Here is a 23,198-nt window from a genome sequence, read left to right as displayed (position 1 = left end):
TAATACTAACAGTTTTACCTCTCTTAGGGTATTTGGAAGAAAATTGGCTATTACACCTTAAATAAAGATTCTTACTAAAACAAGTCTTTAAAAAATAATTACACTGTTTTATTTAATCCTGGTTGGATCATAATTTTATGAATGCAGTGTTTTCCTGACTTGTATCTGAATCACCTCCAATTTTCTCAATTTGTTGTACTAATCCTAGCACAGAACCAGTGTTTATGTGTTACAGAATTCTTGCACTTGAGGTGGGGTATAGTTGGTTGAGAATAAAGCTTACCTATTGTCATAACTGTTGTTCCATATAGTATCCTTTGTATTGTTTAAAACAGTGTTATTAGCACTAGAAGCATAACCAGATCTAATGTGCTGGGAGTTTAAAAATGAACACTAGAGTGAGGTAGAAAAAAGGGATTGCCCTTCTACCCTTGTAAGCCAGGCAAGTCCCCAAGATGTTGGTGCATGAGGATATTGCTGAATTAATTCAATTCCATAAATATTTATTGACACCTACCCTGTACCAGGCATGGTGCTTGATGTATATACATTACTTAGCACTAAGAATTTGAAAATTCATGTGCATTTCTAAAAGGAAGAAACTATTTTAAGGAGTTTGTAATGTTTAAGTACTCTGAAAATTGCAGCTCAGACTCCTGGTGTTTTTATGGGGGCAGATTTCCCCCCCCCCTGTGATCTATCTATAGGATTCTTCTAACAGCTGCAATACTTGTCCACTAAATCAATTTCTCTTGGGGTCTTTTAGAAGCCAGGAATACTGTCAGCTGCATAGGTATGCTGAAGTTAAATTAATTCTATGCCTTTAGGGCCAGCTAGAAGAAAAAAAATAAGAGAACGAATTAATTCCTTTTGCATTTAACATTCAGAGGCTTCTGAAGTTTTAAGTAGAGTTCATGAAGTTTTATTTGTGACATTTCTGTGATTTTTATCTATGTTGTTGTATTTGCTTTAAATAATGCTACACCAGGAAAAGAATCTAAATTCTTCCAACAGATGAATAACAGCATAAACTACTAATAGTTCTTTGAGTCTTTAATCTTTCATTTTTCCTTTCTTATTAGTGTTTTACACTGTGCACTACATCATATATTATTTGATCTGTCGTTGGATTTGGGGGTTGTCCCCGTGCCTATAAATTTTAAACTTATTGTGAAATATTTCATTCATCCAAAGTAAAAAATTTCATATGTATATGTGTATATGTATATATGTTATAAAAATAATAAAATGAGTAACTGTATACCAACCTCCAGATTAAGAAATAGTATATCAATAGAACTTTTTTTTGATAGAACTTTTTTTATACCCTTACATTTACCTGGAGTTCCCTCCCCCCTTTTATTGTAGGCACATTTTTGTCTCATCAGTTAATTCTTCCAAATGATTTTTTCATCATGTTTGCAAAGGAACACTGCTAGTGAACTTCTGGTCAGTGTTCTTGGCATTTTTTTCTCCAGCTTCTACAATCTCTGATTGTTTAATTTGTTTTCACTTCCAAGTCCGTGTAAAGAGTAATACAGTAACAGCAGCCCCAGGCCAGAAATATGGAACACAAGGTTAAACCAGGTCAAGGAATTTCTTTTTTTTTTTTTTCTTTTTTTTTTTTTTTAAGATTTTATTTATTTATTTGTTAGAGAGAGAGAGAGAGAGAGAGAGAGCATGAGCACAGGCAGACAGCAGAGGCAGAGGGAGAAGCAGGCTCCCCGCCGAGCAAGGAGCCTGATGTGGGACTCGATCCCAGCACGCTGGGATCATGACCTGAGCCGAAGGCAGCCGCTTAACCAACTGAGCCACCCAGGCGTCCCTAGGTCAAGGAATTTCTTAAAAAATATTCCTTAGAGGGGCGCCTGGGTGGCTCAGTGGGTTAAAGCCTCTGCCTTCGGCTCAGGTCATGATCCCAGGATCCTGGGATCGAGCCCTGCATCGGGCTCTCTGCTCAGCAGGGAGCCTGCTTCCTCCTCTCTCTCTTCCTGCCTCTCTGCCTACTTGTGATCTCTGTCTGTCAAATAAATAAATAAATCTTAAAAAAAAAATTCCTTAGAAATAAAATTTTCTGTGTGAGAATTATCCATATCCATCTTCTTGCATTTTTTATGTCTGAATCATGTGCTTCTTTTGACTAACTTATGTAATTTATGTTTACATATGAAGAAGATACTGATGATCAGAGAATGAGCTTTTCAATTTCATGGACAATATTTGGAGTCTTCATGTTGGTTATTTGCTGTCCGTAGAAAAAAGATCTGTTGTAGTGGGATGGCTCATACTAAATATCTGATAGTAACCATTGTCCTGTTAGGAGTAGGTTTGGAGTTCTTTACAGCATAACAATCAAATTTAGAACTACTCTAGCACGAGATTTTTTTTTTTTTTTTAAAGATTTTATTTATTTGACAGGCAGAGATCACTAGTAGGCAGAGAGGCAGGTGGAGAGAGAGAGAGAGAGGAGGAAGCAGGCCTCCTGCTGAGCAGAGAGCCCAATGCGGGGCTCAGTCCCAGGACCCTGGGATCATGTCCTGAGCCGAAGGCAGAGGCTTTAACCCACTGAGCCACCCAGGCACCCCATGAGATGTATTTTCAATGCAAGAGTTATCTTATGTACTTTTATAGTATCTCATATTAGGTATATGCACACACACATACTTTATTATTTAGGACAATTTTAGATTCATAGCAAAATTGAATGAAAAAATCAGAGTTCCCATATCCCCCTCCTGCCCCTACAAATGCAAACAGCCTCCCCTACCATCAACATCTCCCACCAGTGTGGTAAACATTTGTTACAATCGATGAACCAGGACTGACACATCCTTATCCCGCAAAGTCCATAGTTTACATTAGAATTCACTCTTGGTGTTATATGTTCTGTGGATTTTGACTAATGTGCAGTGATATGTATTCACCATTATGGTATCATACAGGATAGCTTCAGGGCCTTAAAAATCTTTTTTGCTCTACCTCTTTCCCCTGTCGCTGGCAACCACTGATCTTTACTATCTCCATAGTTTTGGGGTTTTTAAAAAATACTTTATTTTTTTAAAGGTTTCATTTATTTATTTGACAGAGAGAGGGCACAGACAGGGAGCAGCAGAAGGACAGGGGGAAGCAGGGTCTCCGCTGAGCAAGAAACCTGACATGGGGCTGGATCCCAGGACCCTCAGATCATGGCCTGAGTCGAAGGCAGATGCATAACTGACTGAGCCATCTAGATACCCCTAAAAACATTTTTATTTATTTTACAGAGGGAGAGCACAAGCAGTAGGAGAAGTAGGCAGAGGGAGAAGGAGAAGCAAGCACCCACTGAGCAAGGAGCCTGACATGGGGCTCGATCCCAGGACCCTGGGATCATGAACTGAGTTGAAGGCGGCTTCTTAACCAACTGAGCCACTCAGGTGCCCCTACTATCTCCGTAGTTTTTGCCTTTTCCAGAATGTCATATAGTTGGAATCAAACAATACTGTTAGATTTTAATTCTGAAATTCAAAGTCAAGAAGGGGGAGCAGATTCACATATACATATTTATTTTAGAAAGCCTCCTTTGGCAGCATCTTCATAAATGAAATTAACCACTATTTTTTTTTTATATTCACATAGACGTAAAAACAGATACTTTTCTATGGCTGAAGGGCTCTAGATTCACTCCTCTGTACACTTCTAAGTTAATTATGAGCGTTGAAATGTAAGTGCTGTTATCATAGTTTGATTACCTTCTCCACCTTCCATTCCCAAATGGAGTAAAGTGGGGTCAAGTAGTCTCATAAGCTCTAAGCCCCTCTCCAAAGCCTTTCTGGCCAGCAGGCCTGACAATACTTATGGCATGAGCACATAGTGTCTAGCTTGGACTCCTTCGTTCATCTCTGTGCACGTGCTCTGGCTTGCTGTTGGGTGTTGGCCAGTGTGGCCATGGAGCAGGGCCAAAGTATTATGAAAAAGCACTTGGTTAGGTTTCAGTTCTCCATGATTAGACTGAAAGGTTTAGTTGCCAATTGTCATCAACCAGATTTCTCACACTTTGCCTGTTGAGTTACTTGTATTGGTATTCGAGAGGATCCAGAAGGCTGTGTAGAAATTTTTAGTTCTATTTTCTATCACCATCTATGAATAGGGGCTCTTACAGTCTGTGATTTTCAGCTTTGATTAGTGTCGGATTATTGCTCTTTCAATAATAAAAAAGCTTATAAGGCTTTTACATTTTACTTCTACTTTTTCTATATATGAATAATTAAATTATGATAACATTCATTATATATGTACTAAAGAACAACAAAGATAGTTTTAAGAAAATGTCCTGCTTCCTTTTGAGATACCAGAGGTCAGAGGATGCTATTCTGTAAGTTCCTCTTAAGATATGTTACCAGTCTGTTTGTTTTGGCAAGATAAACTGTTAAGACTTAACGAATGATGTCTGCAAAGCACATGCTTTGTTAAGTATATAAACAGGCCGCAGATGTTTCTTTGGGAAGAAACTATTTTATTCATCTCTGTATTCCAGTGCTTCGCTCTTAGCATTCAATATATTTTTATTGAAAGACTAAAACTACCCTTTTATCTTGCTGCTGATAACACATTGAGCACTGTGCATGGCCATTGTAGCACTGTATTTGTTCATCTTAAAGATCTTTTCTTTAGTCCTCAAAACCATTGTAGATTATTTTATTATGTCATATTTGATACAAAAAATAAAATGTTACTTTAAAACATAATCAGATCACCATAAGTGAACCCATGACCCAATCTAAGAGCATCACCAGTACTGTGGTCAGTGGTACCAGTGTGGTCATCCCAATCCTCTGGCCCCGGTTTCTCCCCCTTGCAAGAGAAGTGACCACTGTTCTGAATGTTGTCATTCTCTTGCTTTAGAAATTTTAATCATTTCTATGTATAAGATACATCATCGTGTGAATGTTATACCAGATTTCCTCCGTTCTGCTTTTGAGGTTCCTTTTCTGCTATTACAAACAGCATGACAGCAAACATTCTTCTGTGTGTTTCCTAGCATACATTCGTGAGAGCTTTTGTAAGGTCTAAACCTAGAAATGGAGTTTTTGGACCATAAGATAATGTGAATGTTCAATTTTACAAGATAGTTTCAAATTGTTTGTTGAACTGATGGAACCATTTACTTGTTCAGCAGTGATATGTGTGAGTTTTCATTGATCGATGTCTTTCCCGTCACAGTTTTGTTAAACTTGTAAGTACATGAGATGGTCTTATATAATTAAGGTGCTAGTAATGGTGAGCATTTTTCATATATATGATTCCTGTAGTTATTCCTTTGAATTGCTTGTTCAGTCCATTCTCCATTTCCATATCAGGTTGTCTTTTTTGTACTGCTTTGTAGAAATTCTTTATATATTCTGTACACTAGTTTTTTTGTCAGTTATTTGTTGCAGATCTATCCTCCCAGTTCTGTGGCTCTTCTTTTCAGTTTATGATATCTTTCTTCTTATAATTAATTTGGAGTAATTTTAGACTTACAGAAAAGTTGCAAGGCAGTACCTTTTACCTAGTTTGCTCTAATTTTACCATGTTATATAACAATGGTACATTTGTCAAAAGTAAGAAATTAACATTGGATGAATTAGTATTAACTAAACTTTCATGCTTTATTTGGATTTCACTAATTTTCCGTCAGTCATTTTTCTGTTTTGGAATCCAATCCTGAATACCCTATTGCATTTAAACTTTATGGTGTCTTTTGATGAACAAATATTCTTCGTTTTAGTGTAGTTGAACTTACTGTCATTTCTTTTATAATTAGCATTATTAGGGGTGCCTAGCTGGCTCAATCAGTAAGAGCAGTGTGGCTCTTAATCTCAGGGTTGTGAGTTAGAGCCTCATGTTGGGTGTAGAAATTACTTTTAAAAAATGATTTGCATTATTAGTTCCTTGTTTCAGACAGCTACTCTTCCTGTGTTTTCTTCTAAATGTTAAATGTTTACCTTACATGACTTTACCATCTTAGACTTCAGTTTTTAATATGGGGTCAAGTAGGGAATCCCATTTCCCTTTTTTTCATATGGATAATAAATTTTTATTTATTTATATTTTGTTTTTTCCCATTTTTAAAAAAAGATTTTATTTATTTATTTTACAGACAGAGATCACAAGTAGGCAGAGAGGCAGGCAGAGAGATAGGAGGAAGCAGGCTCCCTGCTGAGCAGAGAGCCTGATGCGGGGCTCGATCCCAGGACCCTGAGATCATGACCTGAGCCGAAGGCAGAGGCTTTAACCCACTGAGCCATACAGGCACCCCTATTTTTCCCCATTTTTATTGAGAAATAATTGACATATATTGCTGTGTAAGTTTAAGGTGTACAGCATGATGGCTTGATTTACACATATGTGAAATGATCACAATAGGCTTATTAGTTAACATCATATCATAGATACAACAAAAAGAAAAAAATTTTCTCTTTGTGATGAGAACTTTTAGGATCTACTCAACTTTCCTATATATCACAGAGGAGTGTTAACTGCAGTCATCATATTTTACCTTACTTCCCCAGAATTACTTACCTTATAACTGAAAGTTTGTGCCTTTTGACCACCTTTCTCCAGTTCCTCCTCCTCACCCCTCTGGTACAACAAATCTGATGTCTTTTTCTGAGTTTTGTGGGATTGTTGTTATTCTTCTTCTTCTGGTGCCATATATAAGTGAGATCAGTATTTGTCTTTCTCTGACTTATTTCACTTGGCATAATGCCTTCAGGGTCCATCCATGTTGTCACAACTGGTAGATTTTTCTCGTTTTTTTTTTAATGGGAAATTTTCCAGTGTGTATATATATACCACAGTTTCTTTATTCATCTCTCAGTGGACACTTAGGTTGTTTCCATGTCTCGGCTGTTATATATAATGCTGCTGTGAATGTGGGGTTGCAGATTATCTTCTTGAGTTTTTATTCCCTTTGGATATATTCCCAGAAGTAGAATTGCTGGATCAAATGGTAATTCTATTAATTTTTTGAGGGTCCTTCATACTATTTTCCATAGTGGCTGCACCAATTTACAATCCCACCAACAATGCACAGGGGTTCCCTTTTCTCCTAATCCATGCCATTATTTATTAACTTTCGCCCTTTTGTTGATGGCCATTCTCACACCCATAAAGTGATAATCTCCTTTTCATTTTGATTTGCATTTCCCTAATGACTAGTGATATTGAGCATCTTTGATGTACCTGTTGACCATTCCTATATCTTCTTTGGAAAAATGTCTTTTCAGGTCCTTTGTTCATTTTTAAATTGGATTATTTGTGGGTTTTTTGCTTGGAGTTATATAAATTCTTTATATTTTTTGGATATTAACCCCACATCACATCTATGCTATCATATATCTAGTTTTCACATAAAAGGGGTGTGTTTCCAGAACTCTCTAATCACTTCCATTGGTCAGGTTTCTATTTTTGCACTTATATTTTGCTTTATTCTGAGGGGATGTTTAGGTATTTGATAGGACATGCTCCCACCCTCACCTCCACTCCCTTCAAGTTCTTCAGAAGACTCTTGGATATATTTGGCTTTTTATTTTCCATATAAAATTTGTGAATTTGTTAAGTTGGATTGTGGTAGGGGTTATGGGGAATCTCCTTTTTTTTTTTTTTTTTTAAGATTCCATTAATCATTTTGACAGAGAGAGAGTGGGAGAGGGAGAAGCAGGCTTTCTGCTGAGCAGGGAACCTGTCACAGGGCCCAATCCCAGGACCCTGGAATCATGACCTGAGCCAAAGGCAGACACTTCTGAACCACCCAGATGCCCCGACTATGGGGAATCTTAAGTGAGGAATGGATATCTCTCGATATTAACTCTATCCATAAAAGTGATATTTCTCTGTACTGATTTAAGTCTAATTCATTGTGCCTAAATAAAGGAATACATTTTTTACTACCTTATATTTTTGTTACTGTTGTAAATAGTATCTTTTTAAACTTCATTTTTCACATTCCTGCTAGCATAGAAAAAAACGCAGTCGGTTTTTGTATATTGATCTGATATTTACTAACCCTTCTAAATTCTTACTGGTTCCAATAATTTATCTTTAGAGTCTTTTTAGTCTTCTGTGACAATTATATCATCTGTAAATAATGATAATGTTTTCAGACATTACAGTCTGTGTTTCTTTTTTCTCATAGTTTAATACATTTCTTTTTCTTATTGTACAGTATTGAATACAAATGGGAACAACTCATCTTTTCGGGTTCATCATTGGGAATAATGTCTGCTCTAGGTTTTTGAGTTGTTCTTTATCAGAATTGCTAATAGGTTTTTGTAAAACTTGACTGACTATTGGATATTATTAAATGAATTTCTGCTTAATAATTTAGTGAACTGAATTGCTCTTATGGATGTTTCTAATGGTAAAATTGCCCTTGAATTTCTGAGTTGAACCCACCTGGATAATCATGTATCATGGCCTTTTATGAATGGCTGTATTTGTTTGTTGTCAGAATTATAACAACTCCACAGATCACTCTCTAACACATTTTTTTCTCTTCACTGGATCAGTTTGTATAAGATTAGTTGTTTTTTGTTTTGCTTTTTTTGGCTAGTTCACTAGATCTCACCTGTAAATCTGCCAAGCCTGGTATTTTCTTCTGGAGAAAAATTTAAACTAACTAAAAATTTTAAATGGTTAGTTGTGGGAATATTCAAGTTTTCTTTTTTCTTTTTTTCCTTGGTCCAAATACTAAGAGTGTGTCCATTTTTTTTATCAGTTAAGTTTTTACTTCTACTTTTTTCTTCACATTTATAATTTTAATTTTGTTACTAGTATCATTTCAGAATACAATTTTAATGTAAAAATGGAATATACTAATTGGTAAAAGTAACCCAAACGGTGCATAAAAATTAAAATTCTTCAAAAATCCCATTAATTACCCATTTTCTTGGCATCTCTTTACTCATATATAGGGTTATAAATACCTTTTCCCCTTGTTGAAGTATGAACATTTAATACTCAGAATTGTTTTAAAAATTTTTTTGATTAATGAGAAGTAAACCAAATCACTTGTAGTTTCACCTTCTGAAACTTATTATTAATTTTTTAATGTATTTTTTCCAAATTTTAAGGAATACCAATTAGACTTAAAAACAAAATCATTACTTTTTATTTATATCATTAGCATCTTTTCATGTCATTAAAATAGTACTAGAAATCATGATTAGGGAAATGGTTCATAAATTTGTTAGCATGTGTTTAAGTAATGCTGCAGTAGACATTCTTACATGTAAATCACCATATGACTCTGCTGTTAAGTAGACATTCTTAAATCAGTTTCATTTTCAGTTAACCCTTTGAATGTTGTCTTGTTCTACATTAGGCCACTCTTCACAGCTGCTCTTCCATTAATCAGGCAGGCTTTAGAATAGTGGCCATGTTCTAGAGGGAAAGAGGAAAGGTGTTTAACATAGCAGTTGAAACTATATTAGGGATTATTTTATTTTTTCATTACCTTCTTTGTTTCATAGAAGATTTCTGGTGGCATTTAAAATGAAATAATCTTTTAAAACTTGCAGAAAACAATCAGAAATAAGAGTAGAAAGTTAAGATTAGAGAAAAAGAGCAATTGTGATATGCAAGCTAGAAGCTTATTTTGTAGGTAATAATAAATTTGATTTTTAGATTTGAATTTGAAGGACTTGAAATGGGATGGAGGTAAGGTTCTTTAAGAGGATCTCCTGCAAAAAGAGGGAGCACAGCTGCTCCTCAGAGAATTCTTTTAATATTAAGTAAAAATAAAGGTAGAAAAAGTTTCTTGCAAAGCTTTATATAGGAGGCAGTGAATTATGTGGAATCCTCTGTCCCATGACAGCAGATGATGCTTGAACAGATTTTATTTGGCTATTTTTTACGACATTCTTTAACTCTCAGTATACCACCGGTGTCTAGATTTTCAGTTTCCTTTAAGTTCTTTTTTGTTTGCTTGTTTGTCTTTATGTTTAATTGGATCCTGTTTGGAATTCAGAATTTTTCATTTTCTGCCCATAGTAACAAAGAGGAAGAAATTGCCAGAATAAGACCGTTTACAGTGATAAAACAAATTAGAAAATAAATGTAAAGAGATGGCATGCTAAACTCCAATAATGATGATGAAATTGATAGTATAAGTGAAATCGAAGATTGAGTTTTAGTTGATATCCTAGGTAAATTTTTTTAAATTCATCAACTTGTGAGAAGCAATTTATTTCCAAGGACAATAGGAAAATAAGGCATTCTTATTCAGTCAGTAATTCCACAGGAAAAACTTCGTTTTGTGACAGGAGTTTTGACTGGTTTGACAGTATTCTTTTATTTCTTTTAATATTTGTGCTGCAGAATTTACTTAATGCAGTTTATAAAAGCATTAGTGCTGAAAGCAGTATGTACAAAGGTGGAAATAATGGTGTAGAAAATAAATGATGTAGAAATGAAAAAAAATCGGTTGACTTGATCATTTTCATAAGTATTTGTAAATCTAAATGAATATGCTCTCGCATTTATGGAACCAAGAATATGGGTGGCTGTCTTTCAAAAAATTATGAGTTATGAAAGTTTTCAAAATTGTAATGCATTTTGATGATACCTAAGCAAGAACCACCAATGGTCCTCATTCATAAGTTCCGTGTTTACAGCAAATTCTCCCCCTTGCTAAAACTGTATTGTAACCCCAAAAGCAGCACTCGTGGCACTCTCATAATTCGTGGACATGTACATGCAAAGATTTATGAAAAACAGGAATTGCGTGACATGCTTATTCCCAGCTGAGGTCAAACAAGGCAAATGCTCTGCCTTCCTGTTTTAGAGCCTACATATTACAAACAAATTTTCATGTTCTCTAGGGCTACATTTTTTGCATTTTTGTGTGAATTGGGGTTTTCTAAATTTTTGTCAAAAAATACTGAAGTTCTTCCTGTGCAGTGACTGCCAGGATAATTTCACTATTTGAGATGGCCTCTGAGTGCTATGTTGAAGTGCTACCTAGTGTTCCTGTGTGTAAGATGACTGTGATGCCTTATGGAGCAGATACATGAATCAGATAAGTTTCATTCAGGCATGAGTTATAGTGGTGTTGATCACTAGTTCATTATTAGTAAATGAATGATGTATATTAAATAAGGTGTCTGTAAACAGAAAGACATAAAACTAAGTTATGCATAAACACAGTTATGTATTGATCTGTTCCTCTCCATGTGGTAGAAAACTGTAGTGATTGGAGAAGGAAACTAACCTGTTTACTAACTGAACGTTTGTGGCATCTTTATAGAACATAAATACCACAGATAATAAGCAGTAACTATTCATGAAATGAATAAGTTCCAGTTGGTTTCATTCAAAGAATTGCTCATTTTTGGCAAATATGCTTTTAGGGCCAGGTAAATATGTAGTAAAAATTTGGGTTTGCTCTGTTTAAATCCTTATTAAATTATCTAATGACGTTCTTTTCATTTTTTCCTTCATTCTTATGTAAATTTTTCACAAAATGATTTAAAATTTTTATATATTTTAAAAGGTCCATTTTAAGGGTGCCTACGTGGCATTAATTGGTTAAAGCATCCAACTCTTGGTTTCAGCTCAGGTGTGATCTCAGGGTCATGTGATGGAGCCCCATGTCAGGCTCTGCACTCAGTGCAAAATCCACTTGAGTTTCTCTCTCCCTCTCTCTTTGCCTCTCCCTCCACTTGCACGCACATCTGTATTCATCTTCTCTCTCAAACAAATGAATCTTTAAAAATAACTAAAAGGTCCATTTTACCTAGAAAATGACTGGCTTTTTTGGTTTGTTTTTGTTTTGTTTTTAAATACACTGTGGGTTAATAAAAGCTGAAGGCCTAAGAAAACATAGTTTATCTGAAGTAGTTCACATAGGTGCTTAGGTACTATGATCTGGGGGCACAGGGTAATCTGGAATACTTGAAATAGATTTTCCATTACTTTCCTTTTTTAAGTCATTGGCAAATTGCTAGAATAACAGCTTGAGATGATTCTCTTTGGTGAAGGTTCTAGAGTTCTGTATTTGTAGGATGAAGGCCTGTTTGCTTTAGAACCCAGAAAAGCCAAGTTATAAATTAGACCTATTGACCTTCAGTATTCGTGGGTTCACTATCTAGTAACAGAATACCAGAAACCTAGTAACAAAATGTGAAAACCTTTTAAGTGAGTATATAGTTCAAAACTCTTATTTATAACAAATTTCTTATGAGAGACGCCATTGTTAAAAATTGACCCTAAAATGTGTGTTTATCCTTTATGGCCTTTAGTGTATTTTTTGTTTGCTTTTTGCTCTTTCCCATTGGACTGAGTTTAAAAGCATTAAAGGGCACGTTATTTATGTTTCTGCACTAACCAATAGTTGGTTGACACTAAGTGTTCCTTTCATTGAATAGTGCTAATCTAGTGAGTTTGTGGGTGAAGAAATCAATACATAGGTAAATTATGTACCCATATTAGTAATTGATGGCAAAATTAGGATGTGGATTCTTACTAGAATGTGAAAAATGAAGTGATATGTTAAATGTTAAAGACTTTGGGCTCCATAGAGGTATCCTTAATCTCTACATATAGACTTCCTCCTCAATATGACAGAATACTGTGAAGTTCTTTTAGTTATACATGTTGTAAAACTTAATATCCAAGCCTGCATAACTGTTAGTACCATTCTATTCTACATTGCTTACTGTCTGTTTGACTTCGCCTCTCACTTGTACTCACATACTTTGCTCACTCACTTGTACTCACATACTTTGCTTTTTGTGAGTCTGCAGGCTTCTGGTGTTCCTCCCACCTCAGCATCCTCCCTGGATTCCTTCCTGTGTAGGCCCTATCCTTGTTTTTCTTTTTTGTTCTAAAATGTTAGGGAACGGCTATGAAGTTCTCCCCGCATATTCTTAAGTATGCTGATTAGGCCAGTCTGTTTTCATCATCCTTCACTTTTTCTAAAATCGTTGAAAGGTGTATAGTAAGTACACATTTAGTATTTTTATTCTAACAGTTCTCTTGACTACAGAAAAATATTGTTTTAATTTTTACTTGCAAAGCACATGTTCCACAAAGTACTGAGCAGCTAGTCTTCTAAAAAGCATTAATTCCTTTGTGCTTAAGAATTAGATTAAGGGGCTCTTGGATGGCTCAGTGGGTTAAAGCCTCTGCCTTCAGCTCAGGTCATGATCCCAGGGTCCTGGCATTGAGCCCTGCATCGGGCTCTCTGCTCAGCAGGGAGCCTGCTTCTTCCTCTCTCTCTGCCTGCCTCTCTGCCTACTTGTGATCTCTGTCAAGTAAATAAATAAAATCTTTAAAAGAAAAAAATTTTAAAAAATTTTAAAAAAAGAATTACTTAGATTAAGTTATAAAGATTTTTGAAGGTTTAACAAAAAGCCTATACATTTTTACTGTAATGTTTGTTTAATTTTAAAATGGGCTCAGTTAGCTCTAGATTATTAAATAATTGAACCTTTGCTAAAGGAAAAATTCGTTTATACATATAACTCTGTAACTCATATTATAATTCCCATCTTATTTCTCTGGCCACCTGTTTTATGAGTGTTCTTTTCTCTTAGCTTGATAAAGATGACATGGTATACATGGAAGCATATGACAAATTGCTAGAGTCCTGGCTAACTTTGGTTCAAGACGACAAACATTTCCATAAAGGCTTTTTTACCCAACATGCTGTTCAAGTTTTCAATTCCTATATTCAGTGCCACCTCGCTGCTCCAGATGGCACGAGGAATTTGGTAAGTTTCAAGCTAGATTGTAAGTAAAATCCATTTCATTATAATTCTGTTTTGTCTATTTTATCCTATTATACATTGTATAATATTAGAAATTTAGGAAGAGCTTCTTGAGAAGATTTGCTGAGCGCATTAGAGCAAGTTACCCCATTTTCTAAATGAGTTCAGTGTTTTGTGGGGTACTCGTAGTTACCCCATTTTTCTTCAGTTTTCACTGAAAACCTGTGTCTTCCACCTACGTCTTCCTAGTTGTCCAGTGATACTTCTTCTATATAGAGGACCATGTATCTTAAAGGTGTCAGATTTTTCAGTAACCGAAGTTAAATTCTCTGGTGGGGAGGTGGGTTGTGAGTGCATTTTACTCTTTATACATTTGTACCATGGTGGGGTAATACCCTCCATTTCTTTCTCTTCTGTGTCTCCCTTCCCCCGTTCTTTTGTAACTGCTAGCATTGTCAAGCATAGTTAGTAGGCCCTAGACCGCTGGGTTGGCTCTGTCCACCTCTCCTTTTCCTTTGATGTGCTGAAGTTATTTTACAGTGCAACAAAAATGTTTGATTCATTGAACAAAGGAATGCAGTTCCTCACTCTCTATTTCCTTTTTCAATAATAGACTGCCAATGGTGTGGCCTCTCGTGAGGAAGAAGAAATAAGTGAACTTCAAGAGGATGATCGAGACCAGTTTTCAGATCAACTAGCCAGTGTAGGAATGCTAGGAAGAATTGCTGCAGAACACTGTATACCTCTTCTGACAAGGTACACACAGTCCAAAGAAACCCCATGGAGCAAATATTCTCTATTCACAATTCCCTGGAGAGCACTTAAAGTGTTAAAGACTTTAAACACCCCCACCCCGTATCCCAGCACACTGGAACAAATGGACAGAAACATACTCATGATTGCATTCCTTGGCTTATACATTTGGAGCCCAGGCACTACAGCATAGATGGCAGAGAGATTGTGGAAAACATGGTATGAGAAATGATTTGACCCATATCAATAAAAACTTGGAATAACCAGTTTTCAAATGCCTGTTGTAAACCTTGATTGTTTGTAAAGCAATGTTTTAATTCTATGTCATAAACAATAAATCACAATTCCTATACTGCTATGAGAACAGCTGTGTACTATAATATTTTCATATATGTGTTTTTGTGCTAACATCTTAATTTATGTTGTCTAATAAATGGAATTATGAGTTGTTCTAAATCTTTGTTATTGAGCTTTATGAAGCTTTGGGTTTTTTTCCCCTCCTCTTTCAGTTTATTAGAAGAAAGAGTAACAAGGCTCCATGGTCAGTTACAACGACATCAGCAGCAATTACTTGCTTCACCTGGTTCAAGCACTATTGACAACAAAATGCTTGATGATCTGTATGAAGATATTCACTGGCTTATTTTAGTTACAGGTTGGTTGGTTGTTTCTTTTTAAAATGTAATTGCCAACTGAGCAGTTTAAACTTCATATGTTAGAAGAAGCTTCATATGTTAAAAAAAAAAGTCCATACATAGTGTTGGATGAAATTTGAATACAGCTTCTGTATATCACAGAGCTGTGGATGCATTTTTAAAAAATATTGGCTAACATGTATATTTAATGCCTTTTGCATACCCAATGACATATGGAATTCATTGCAACCCACTGATTTAGTACTATTTTTCTTCTGTTTTAGTACTATTAGCAGGTTTTATTATTGTTACTGTTATTATCCCCATCTTATAAATGAAGAAGCTGAGAGAGAGTTTTAAGAAACTAGCCCGTGGTCACACTGCTATTAATTTTTGGAGCCAGAATGCAAATCTAGGCAGTCTGACTTTTAGGGTCTTATTTTGTAAGCATATTATCAGTGTTTTTGTATTTTAAATAATCGAGAAAAAGAAATCTTACTTTTTGAAAAGGCATTCCCAAATACTGATTTTGATAGAGATAATAGTAGAATTCCTATTATGTTTACAGATATATTACTGAAAATTATTAAAACGTAGTAGATTAAAAAGCCTACATGTCAGTATGAATTATAAAATTGGTGAATAAAACATTTGTCCTTTGTATTTTGAGAGTTAATTATCTGAGAAATAGAAAATTTCTTCTCCTCAAACTTGAAATTAACATTTATAATTTACCTTCACATCAGCTTAATATGATGTATGTAAATCAGATAAAACTGAAAACATTTATAGTACAATTTGATAAATGTAGATTTGTTAAGTGTTCATTTTTAATTTTTTTTAAACTGAAGGCTACCTCTTAGCTGATGATACTCAGGGAGAGACTCCGCTAATACCTCCAGAAATAATGGAATATTCCATTAAGCATTCATCTGAAGTTGACATTAATACAACACTTCAAATTTTGGGATCTCCAGGAGAAAAGGCTTCTTCCATCCCAGGGTACAACAGAACAGATTCTGTGATTAGGTAATATGAACTCTATAGCTGTGCTCTTGTAATTTATACTGTTTTATAAATTCTGAGTTGATGGGTAGATGACTTGAGTGTTAGGCACGTTGTAAATCTGATACATGAAAGAAAACTTGGAGAAGCCTTGAAATAAACAAGGATGGCAAGTATTCAGTATATATAAGTAATGCCACTCTGGTGAGAATTGACAGCTATATCCTGTACTGAGGAAAACAAATGTAAAATTATTCTGAATACAGTGAGACTTTGAAGGGACATTTGATCTAAAGTACTCTGAACGTATCCCATGTCCATCAGAAAACAGTGCTAACACAGTACAGGCGCCCTAAATGAATGAAACAAAGTATGTGAGATTCTTAGAAACCGGGGGAATATTAACAAGCATTTTTTTGTTGATAAAGCTAAAACTACATCTCAGTGGCTTTCTTAAGGAAAACTATGATTCTTACCTTATAATAGAGAAATATTTGTCCTGAATATGTGAAACTTGAGAGTCCTGTCAGGTGAAGTTAGAAGACAGTAGTGTGCCTAGATGAGAATTGACTTTGATCTTCCTATTAGTAGTGGCAAAATTTTCATTAATTCTTAATGGTGAAATTAAGGAGGGATACACCTAGACAAATATTCTCCTAAAAGGGGATTTGAAAACAGCATTTTGGATTTCAGTATCTTTAAATTTAGGTTTCAGGCAGAAAGATCAATAATGAAATAACATTGGTTTTTGCTAGTTGCAAAATCAGTAACTCAAGCAGGGTGCTGTCCCTCTCATCTTTTTAATTTTAATGCAGAAATACATGGATATCATTTACACCTGTGCAGTAGAAAGTGATTTTTTAAAAAAATATGAACTATTAAGTTAATATCAAGGAAATGTTTGAGAATTTATTTCCTTTATTGTTTTATTCTCTTGTTTGAAATCAAATATCAATGCTCTATGGAAAAAGTTTTATTCTTTATGGTATTACTATAGGCATTAGATTAGGTGCTTGTGGAAATCATCACTTTTGCTTTGGCTTTATTCATGGTGAATGTTAATTTCAAAGGCAGTTCATTTCAGGGTGCTGTCATATTATATTCTTTGTCACATTTCTTGCCTCGGCAGTACCATCAGGGATGCTTTCCTTGTATTTTCAGTGCTTTTTCAATTTTTGCAAGTCTCAGGTATCAGTGTGGGAGCAAAACATTTTTGTATCTGAGAGCACAGACTATGGAGGGTTGAGATGAGGGTTGGAAACAAAAATTGTCTTTTTTTTTTTTTTTCCAGTCCAAAGAACTAATTTGAAATTGAAGGCTATATGAGAGAAACATTCCTAGTTTGACTAAAAAAAGTTCACATTCCTTGAAGAATTTATCCTTTAACAAATAATTATTGAGTACCTAATATGTACCAAGTACTGTTCTAGGCATTTGGATATATCAGTGACCAAAACAGACAAAAATCAATCCCTTCTAAAGCTCTTTATAGGGGAAAGATAATAAATCATATGGTGTGTTAGAAGACCATAAGACTGTGGGATAAGAAACTGGGCAGGGTGAGGAGAATCAGGAGTGCCAATTTCAGAGATTTCTATGATTTTTAATGTTCTTATCAGTATAGGCTTTATTTAGAAGGTGACTTGTTAGCAAAGACTTGAGGGTGGTAGGGATGAGGCCATGATGTCCTGGAGAAGAGCATTCCAGGCAGAGTGAACAGCTAATACAAAGGCCCTGTGGCATGCCTAGCATATTCAGGCAACAGTTGGAACTACCACTGTGGGTTGAGCAGAGTGAGATGGAATTTTGTCAGAAAATGGAGATAGAAGGGAAAATAGAGGGAAATCAGATAAAGTCTTTAGCCTTTGCTCTGAATGAAGTGGGGTGCTTTTGTAGGGTTTTGAACAGAGAATGTTAAAAAGGTTACTCTGCTACCTTGAGAGTAAACTACGAGTGACAAAAATGGAAGCAGGGGGACCAGTGAAGAGGCTAATTGAAGTAATCCAAGGGAAAGACCATGGTGGTCCATTTCAGAGTAGATGTGGCAAGAAGTTAAAGAGAGCTTTCTTGGACCCTTTTTGCTGACTTTTGGTTTATAAAATGAAAAGGTAATCCAAGATTAATTTGTAAAGTATTGGAAAGTGTGAGTGCTGTCTGAAATACAGAGTATGTTTAGATAGCATACTTACATTAAAGTAGGATTAGGAATTTAAACTATCAACAATTAAAAAATATTTGAGTGTAACATTGTGTCCACTATACTTTAATGAAAAAAATGTGACATTTTCATCAGTTCAATTCCCCTATGTGCCACGATCCAAGGATACAATAGAAGTCTGATAAGAGTGATAGAGGAGCACCGAGGTTTGCCTAACCTCTTAGTAGGGGAAGAATTAAGGGGTGCTTTTGGGAAAGATGGCATTTAACCTGATAGTTGAGGGCTGCAACATACAGCAAAAGGTGAAGAGTATTCCAGGCAGTGACAGTAGCCTAGGCAGAGGCTTGGAAGTGAGAGTGTGGTGTGAAGGCAGGAGGCAGTTTGTTGTTGCTTACGTGTAAATGTAGCGGGAAAAGGTCTTTGTGGAGATGGAGAAGTAGGGATGGTCTTTGTATTGCCGGAGAAAGACTGGAAATAGGGAGGTGAAGTGATCAAACCATAGTAGTAGGATTATACCGTGGAAAACGGATTTAAAGGATGACAAGGCAGGTTAGTCAGCATTTCCATTAGTAGTAGGGTGAAAGAGGCAGATGGTTCTTTCAGAAGTGACCCCATGGGGTACAGCGGTGAGGATATAGGAAGGGTCTCAGGGGAGCCTCAGCTTTATCTGCCTGCCAACTGCCTGTGCTACTCTTCTTTACCTTGCTCCCGCTTTACAAAAGAAAGGCAAAAGCTCTTACTCATTCTGAATCTTATCATAATGGATAGGCAGGTATGTAAAACTGTGCAGAGTGCCAAATAAAGGGACAGTTCCAAATAGTATGGTGTTGGGAGTGAATGAGTAATAGAGAACCAGTAATTTTACAAGTCAGAAGGTATTCAGCCCTTCGCATTAAATGACATGGAAGGAATCAGGTTGTCAGTTAACAGATTATTAAAAATAATTTTTGATGGTGGATTTCTGTGATTTTTGGCATATAACTTGGAAGAAGTTCAAATAATTAAGGAACCCTGTTATTTTAAAAATGCTTTCCATTTATGTGAATAGATTTTCCCACTGTTTCTATTTAAATGAAGGAATCAAATTAAATTATGTTCAGCTCTGTCTCATTCTAGCAAGAAGTAGTATTTTTTCAGATATATGAACTCATTTGGAAAAACAAAATCCTGCTACATTAATTTCAATCACAAATACATAAAATTTTATTTTTACATTTAATAATTTGTTTAAATTTGTGTTGTACTTTGCTCAATTGTGTATTAGTATTGCATCGATAGATAATCCAAAAGGTTTTTTAAAAATAGTCTTATGATCACTGAGAATATTTTAAAATTCTATTTCAATAACCAGACATACTTGTTTCAGAGAATTAAATGGTGTGAGCAGTAAATGAGTATAAAAATATATTAAGATAATATGGGGAAATGAAGTTGAAATGAAAATTTTAAGGAGAAAAAAAATTTGAGGAAAAAGAAACAATGTAAAGTTTCCAACTGTTAAAGAAAAATATGTTTATTTTTCAAATGGATGATGGTGGGTATCAGAAAGAACACTGATAAATAAATTCCTGTTTATAAATTTAGAAAGTTACTATAATTATTTCATTCAAATTCTGCTAGGCTGCAAGTTATATTATTTAAAACTATTCATTCTTATGAGAATAATCTGGTACATCAACTTAAATGTATTGTGAAGTCATGGGGTATTTTTGTTCATATCCACTCTAAATTGAAATTCTTGATATAGGGAGTAGGTAATATATAGGGAAAAAAGATGTTCTGGGGGTAGAAACTTAAAAACTACCAGTTTGGTGCAAGGAAAGAAATTATTTCAAAAGGACTTAGTGATAAACAGTAGCTAGTACTTTGGAGACATCCAGTTGGATAAAGAACTGAAATGTAAGATTTCATTACAAGGAGATAATTTCAGTCATCTTGAGAGCAGTAAGGAAAAGTAGCAGAAGACCAGCTTCAGGCAATTAGAATCTCTGCTTTGGCACAGATAGTCATAAAATGATTTTAAAATGGATTCTTTCGGTTACACCCTTTCCTTCTTTGTGTTTTAGCTAAAGTCAAGTTAAATATATATCACTTCTGATTATGTTCTCTCCTACTCCCACCTCCAGAACGAAGACTTTCCAACTTAACTGCAGATCATGCTCTTTTATTGAAACCACATAACCATATGAATTATGTAGTGTAGGAGAGGACACTTTCTTAGAGCACATCATTACGGAGATAATTTTTTTTAGCAAGACTTTTATTTTAAAATACCATTAAGAATCAAGTTTTTGATAGGAAGTATTTAGGACTATCGGATTTAGAGACAAGATTCAGCATTCAAAGCGTTTTAGAAAAGTCGATTTCCAGATCCTCTACCATTAAAATGACAAATGTATAAAAACAGCGCTAACCCATGGGAGGTTTGAGTAGTAATAAAGTGCTGAAGGATTTAGCATTTACTCTGAACTTTTAATTTTATGTATTTCTCTATTTTGAATGTGAAAAACATCTTTAGATGGTAACGCTGAGACTTGCACATGCGGTACGACTTGCACAGAAGGTTGTCTCTATCCATGACTCTTCACTTTGTCTTATTTCCTGCTTCCTGAAAGGTCAGCAGTAAAATGGGGCCTTTGTGTACAACACAGTTGATGAAAATTTCAAGTGTAGCCTGGCCTAAATTCAGAGAGTTGAGAAACAGGAAAAGGACTTTTAAGAAAAAAACAAGATTAGACAGTCAATAAATAAAAGAATAAATGACTTCTTTTTTATACCTACAGGCTGTTATCTGCTGTTCTGAGAGTTTCAGAAGTTGAATCTCGAGCAATAAGAGCAGATCTCACTCATCTACTAAGCCCTCAAATGGGCAAAGATATTGTTTGGTTTCTAAAACGCTGGGCAAAGACTTACCTCCTGGTGGATGAGAAACTATATGATCAGGTCAGAATGTAAAACTGACTTCGTTTGGATTTATGCTGATAACAATTTTCTTGGTGATTTTCTCATCAACATATAACTAAGAGCTGAACATCTTCCACATTGAAGAGAACCATATGAATGGCGTGTAATTTTAATAACTTTCTTAGAGCAGCACATCATTTAATTCAGCTTATTTTAACTGTATTAATTTACAGATTACTATTGGGAATGGATTAATTTATGTTCTTTGTATTTGATGTAAATATCATTTTGGTATAATAATATGAAAGTAAAGTTGATGGGAAAATCACATTGGAAGATTAAGTGGATTGAGTATGTCTTTTTTGGACTTAATAGAAATGAATACATTTAAAATTGATGTAAGTAGTACTTCAGATTTAGATGCTAATTTCAGTTTGACTTTTCTGTGGATTTCTTTTGAAGATGAACTTTCTTTCTGACTTTAAAAATTTTGTTTTCTCTCTTAAGATAAGTCTGCCATTCAGTACAGCATTTGGGGCAGATACAGAAGGTTCTCAGTGGATTATTGGCTACCTCTTACAAAAAGTCATCAGTAACCTCTCAGTGTGGAGTAGTGAGCAGGACCTTGCAAATGACACTGTGCAGCTCCTTGTCACTTTGGTGGAAAGAAGAGAAAGGTAAGCTGATTATAGGAGGAAGACTGTGTGTCTGTTGTCTGTAGTCTTTCAAGTGGCAGTTACCTGGTCCTAAAGTCCAGATAGGCCTTGCATTTTGGAGCAGTGTACTTTATATATATACATATATTATATGATGCATATATATATATATATATATATATATATATATATATAATTATTGCTATAAGTGCAAATACAGCTTTCGCACGTTACAGTTGAGGATTGTGTTGACTATTCAGGGATTTGGCATTAAAGAATCTTATGAGAAACATGTTTAATTCAGTAATTTATAGTTTTAAAAACACTAATACAGAATAATCTCATTTAATTTTTTCAGGTATCCTGTTCCATTTTAAAGAGGAGAAAAACTTGATAATTTAATGATTTTGCAAGTTAAGAGCTTTAGTGTTTTCTACAACTCTGGAAAAGTTTCTCATTTTTCTTACTACATAAGAATGTGATTGTAATGCATTACTCCTGGCATTGACTAACTCTTACTTAATTGAGTTTCTTATAATTTACTAGGTATTGTTCCAAGCATTTCAACTATAGTATTTTATTTAATTATCGTATCAGTCTCAACCATGAGAATTAAGTCTATTATTATTGTTATTCCTATTTCATAGATCTGGAAACTAAGGAGAGTAAATAAATTTTACAGTATCAAATGACTAATGGGATTTGAGCGCAAAATTGTGTGACTCCAAAGTCTATACCAAGTTTATTATACTGTACTTCAGTAACTAATTAAATTTGGTTACCTTCCATTTTTGTTTGCTTAGTATACATATGATGTAAGTAATGCATCTTGTGTTTTGTTCTTTCTGCCTCTAGGGCAAACTTAGTAATTCAGTGTGAAAACTGGTGGAACTTAGCTAAGCAGTTTGCAAGCCGAAGCCCACCTCTGAATTTCTTGTCAAGTCCTGTGCAGAGGACATTAATGAAGGCTCTTGTTTTGGGAGGTTTTGCACATATGGACACAGAAACCAAACAGCAGTATTGGACAGAGGTAACAGTTCCCTTTATTTTGATAGCATCCTCTTGTATCTTTCCCTGTGTGTTGCTCTAAAATACTCTGTGGAGACATAAACATGTCAGTTATACCTTTTCTTGGTACTTTTCCCTTATAATGAATAGGTTGAAGCTTATTATTTTTACAGATATCATCTTACAATTTGTCCATATCTGCATACATGAAAACTTTGAATAGTACTAAGTATTTTGTGGTTTGGGCACATTTTTGCCCACAACTCAAATGAAAGCCTAAAGAATCAGTGAAATAGCCCCTTGTTTTGAATGTGGAGATGCAAATTAACCACATATTAGTTTGCTAGGA

The 23,198-nt window shown here is 35.0% G+C and overlaps 1 protein-coding gene across 4 annotated transcripts in view; it reads left to right on the top strand.

Moving 5' to 3' along the window:
* XPO4 (exportin 4) overlaps nucleotides 1-23,198 on the top strand; it is a 125,558-nt gene that overhangs the window by 83,912 nt on the left and 18,448 nt on the right. For all 4 annotated transcript variants that reach the window (XM_047722876.1, XM_047722880.1, XM_047722877.1 and 1 more), the window contains 7 exons: nucleotides 13,557-13,733; nucleotides 14,344-14,486; nucleotides 14,993-15,138; nucleotides 15,970-16,147; nucleotides 21,065-21,224; nucleotides 21,693-21,862; nucleotides 22,697-22,871. In XM_047722876.1, coding sequence (XP_047578832.1) covers nucleotides 13,557-13,733; nucleotides 14,344-14,486; nucleotides 14,993-15,138; nucleotides 15,970-16,147; nucleotides 21,065-21,224; nucleotides 21,693-21,862; nucleotides 22,697-22,871 — 1,149 coding nt within the window. The remainder of the gene's footprint in view (nucleotides 1-13,556; nucleotides 13,734-14,343; nucleotides 14,487-14,992; nucleotides 15,139-15,969; nucleotides 16,148-21,064; nucleotides 21,225-21,692; nucleotides 21,863-22,696; nucleotides 22,872-23,198) is intronic.

Source organism: Lutra lutra, chromosome 3, assembly GCF_902655055.1.
Source record: "Lutra lutra chromosome 3, mLutLut1.2, whole genome shotgun sequence".
In the NCBI taxonomy this organism is placed as follows: Eukaryota; Metazoa; Chordata; class Mammalia; order Carnivora; family Mustelidae; genus Lutra; species Lutra lutra.
Note: the sequence above shows the minus strand (reverse complement) of the source record. Positions and strands in the feature narration are given on the sequence as shown.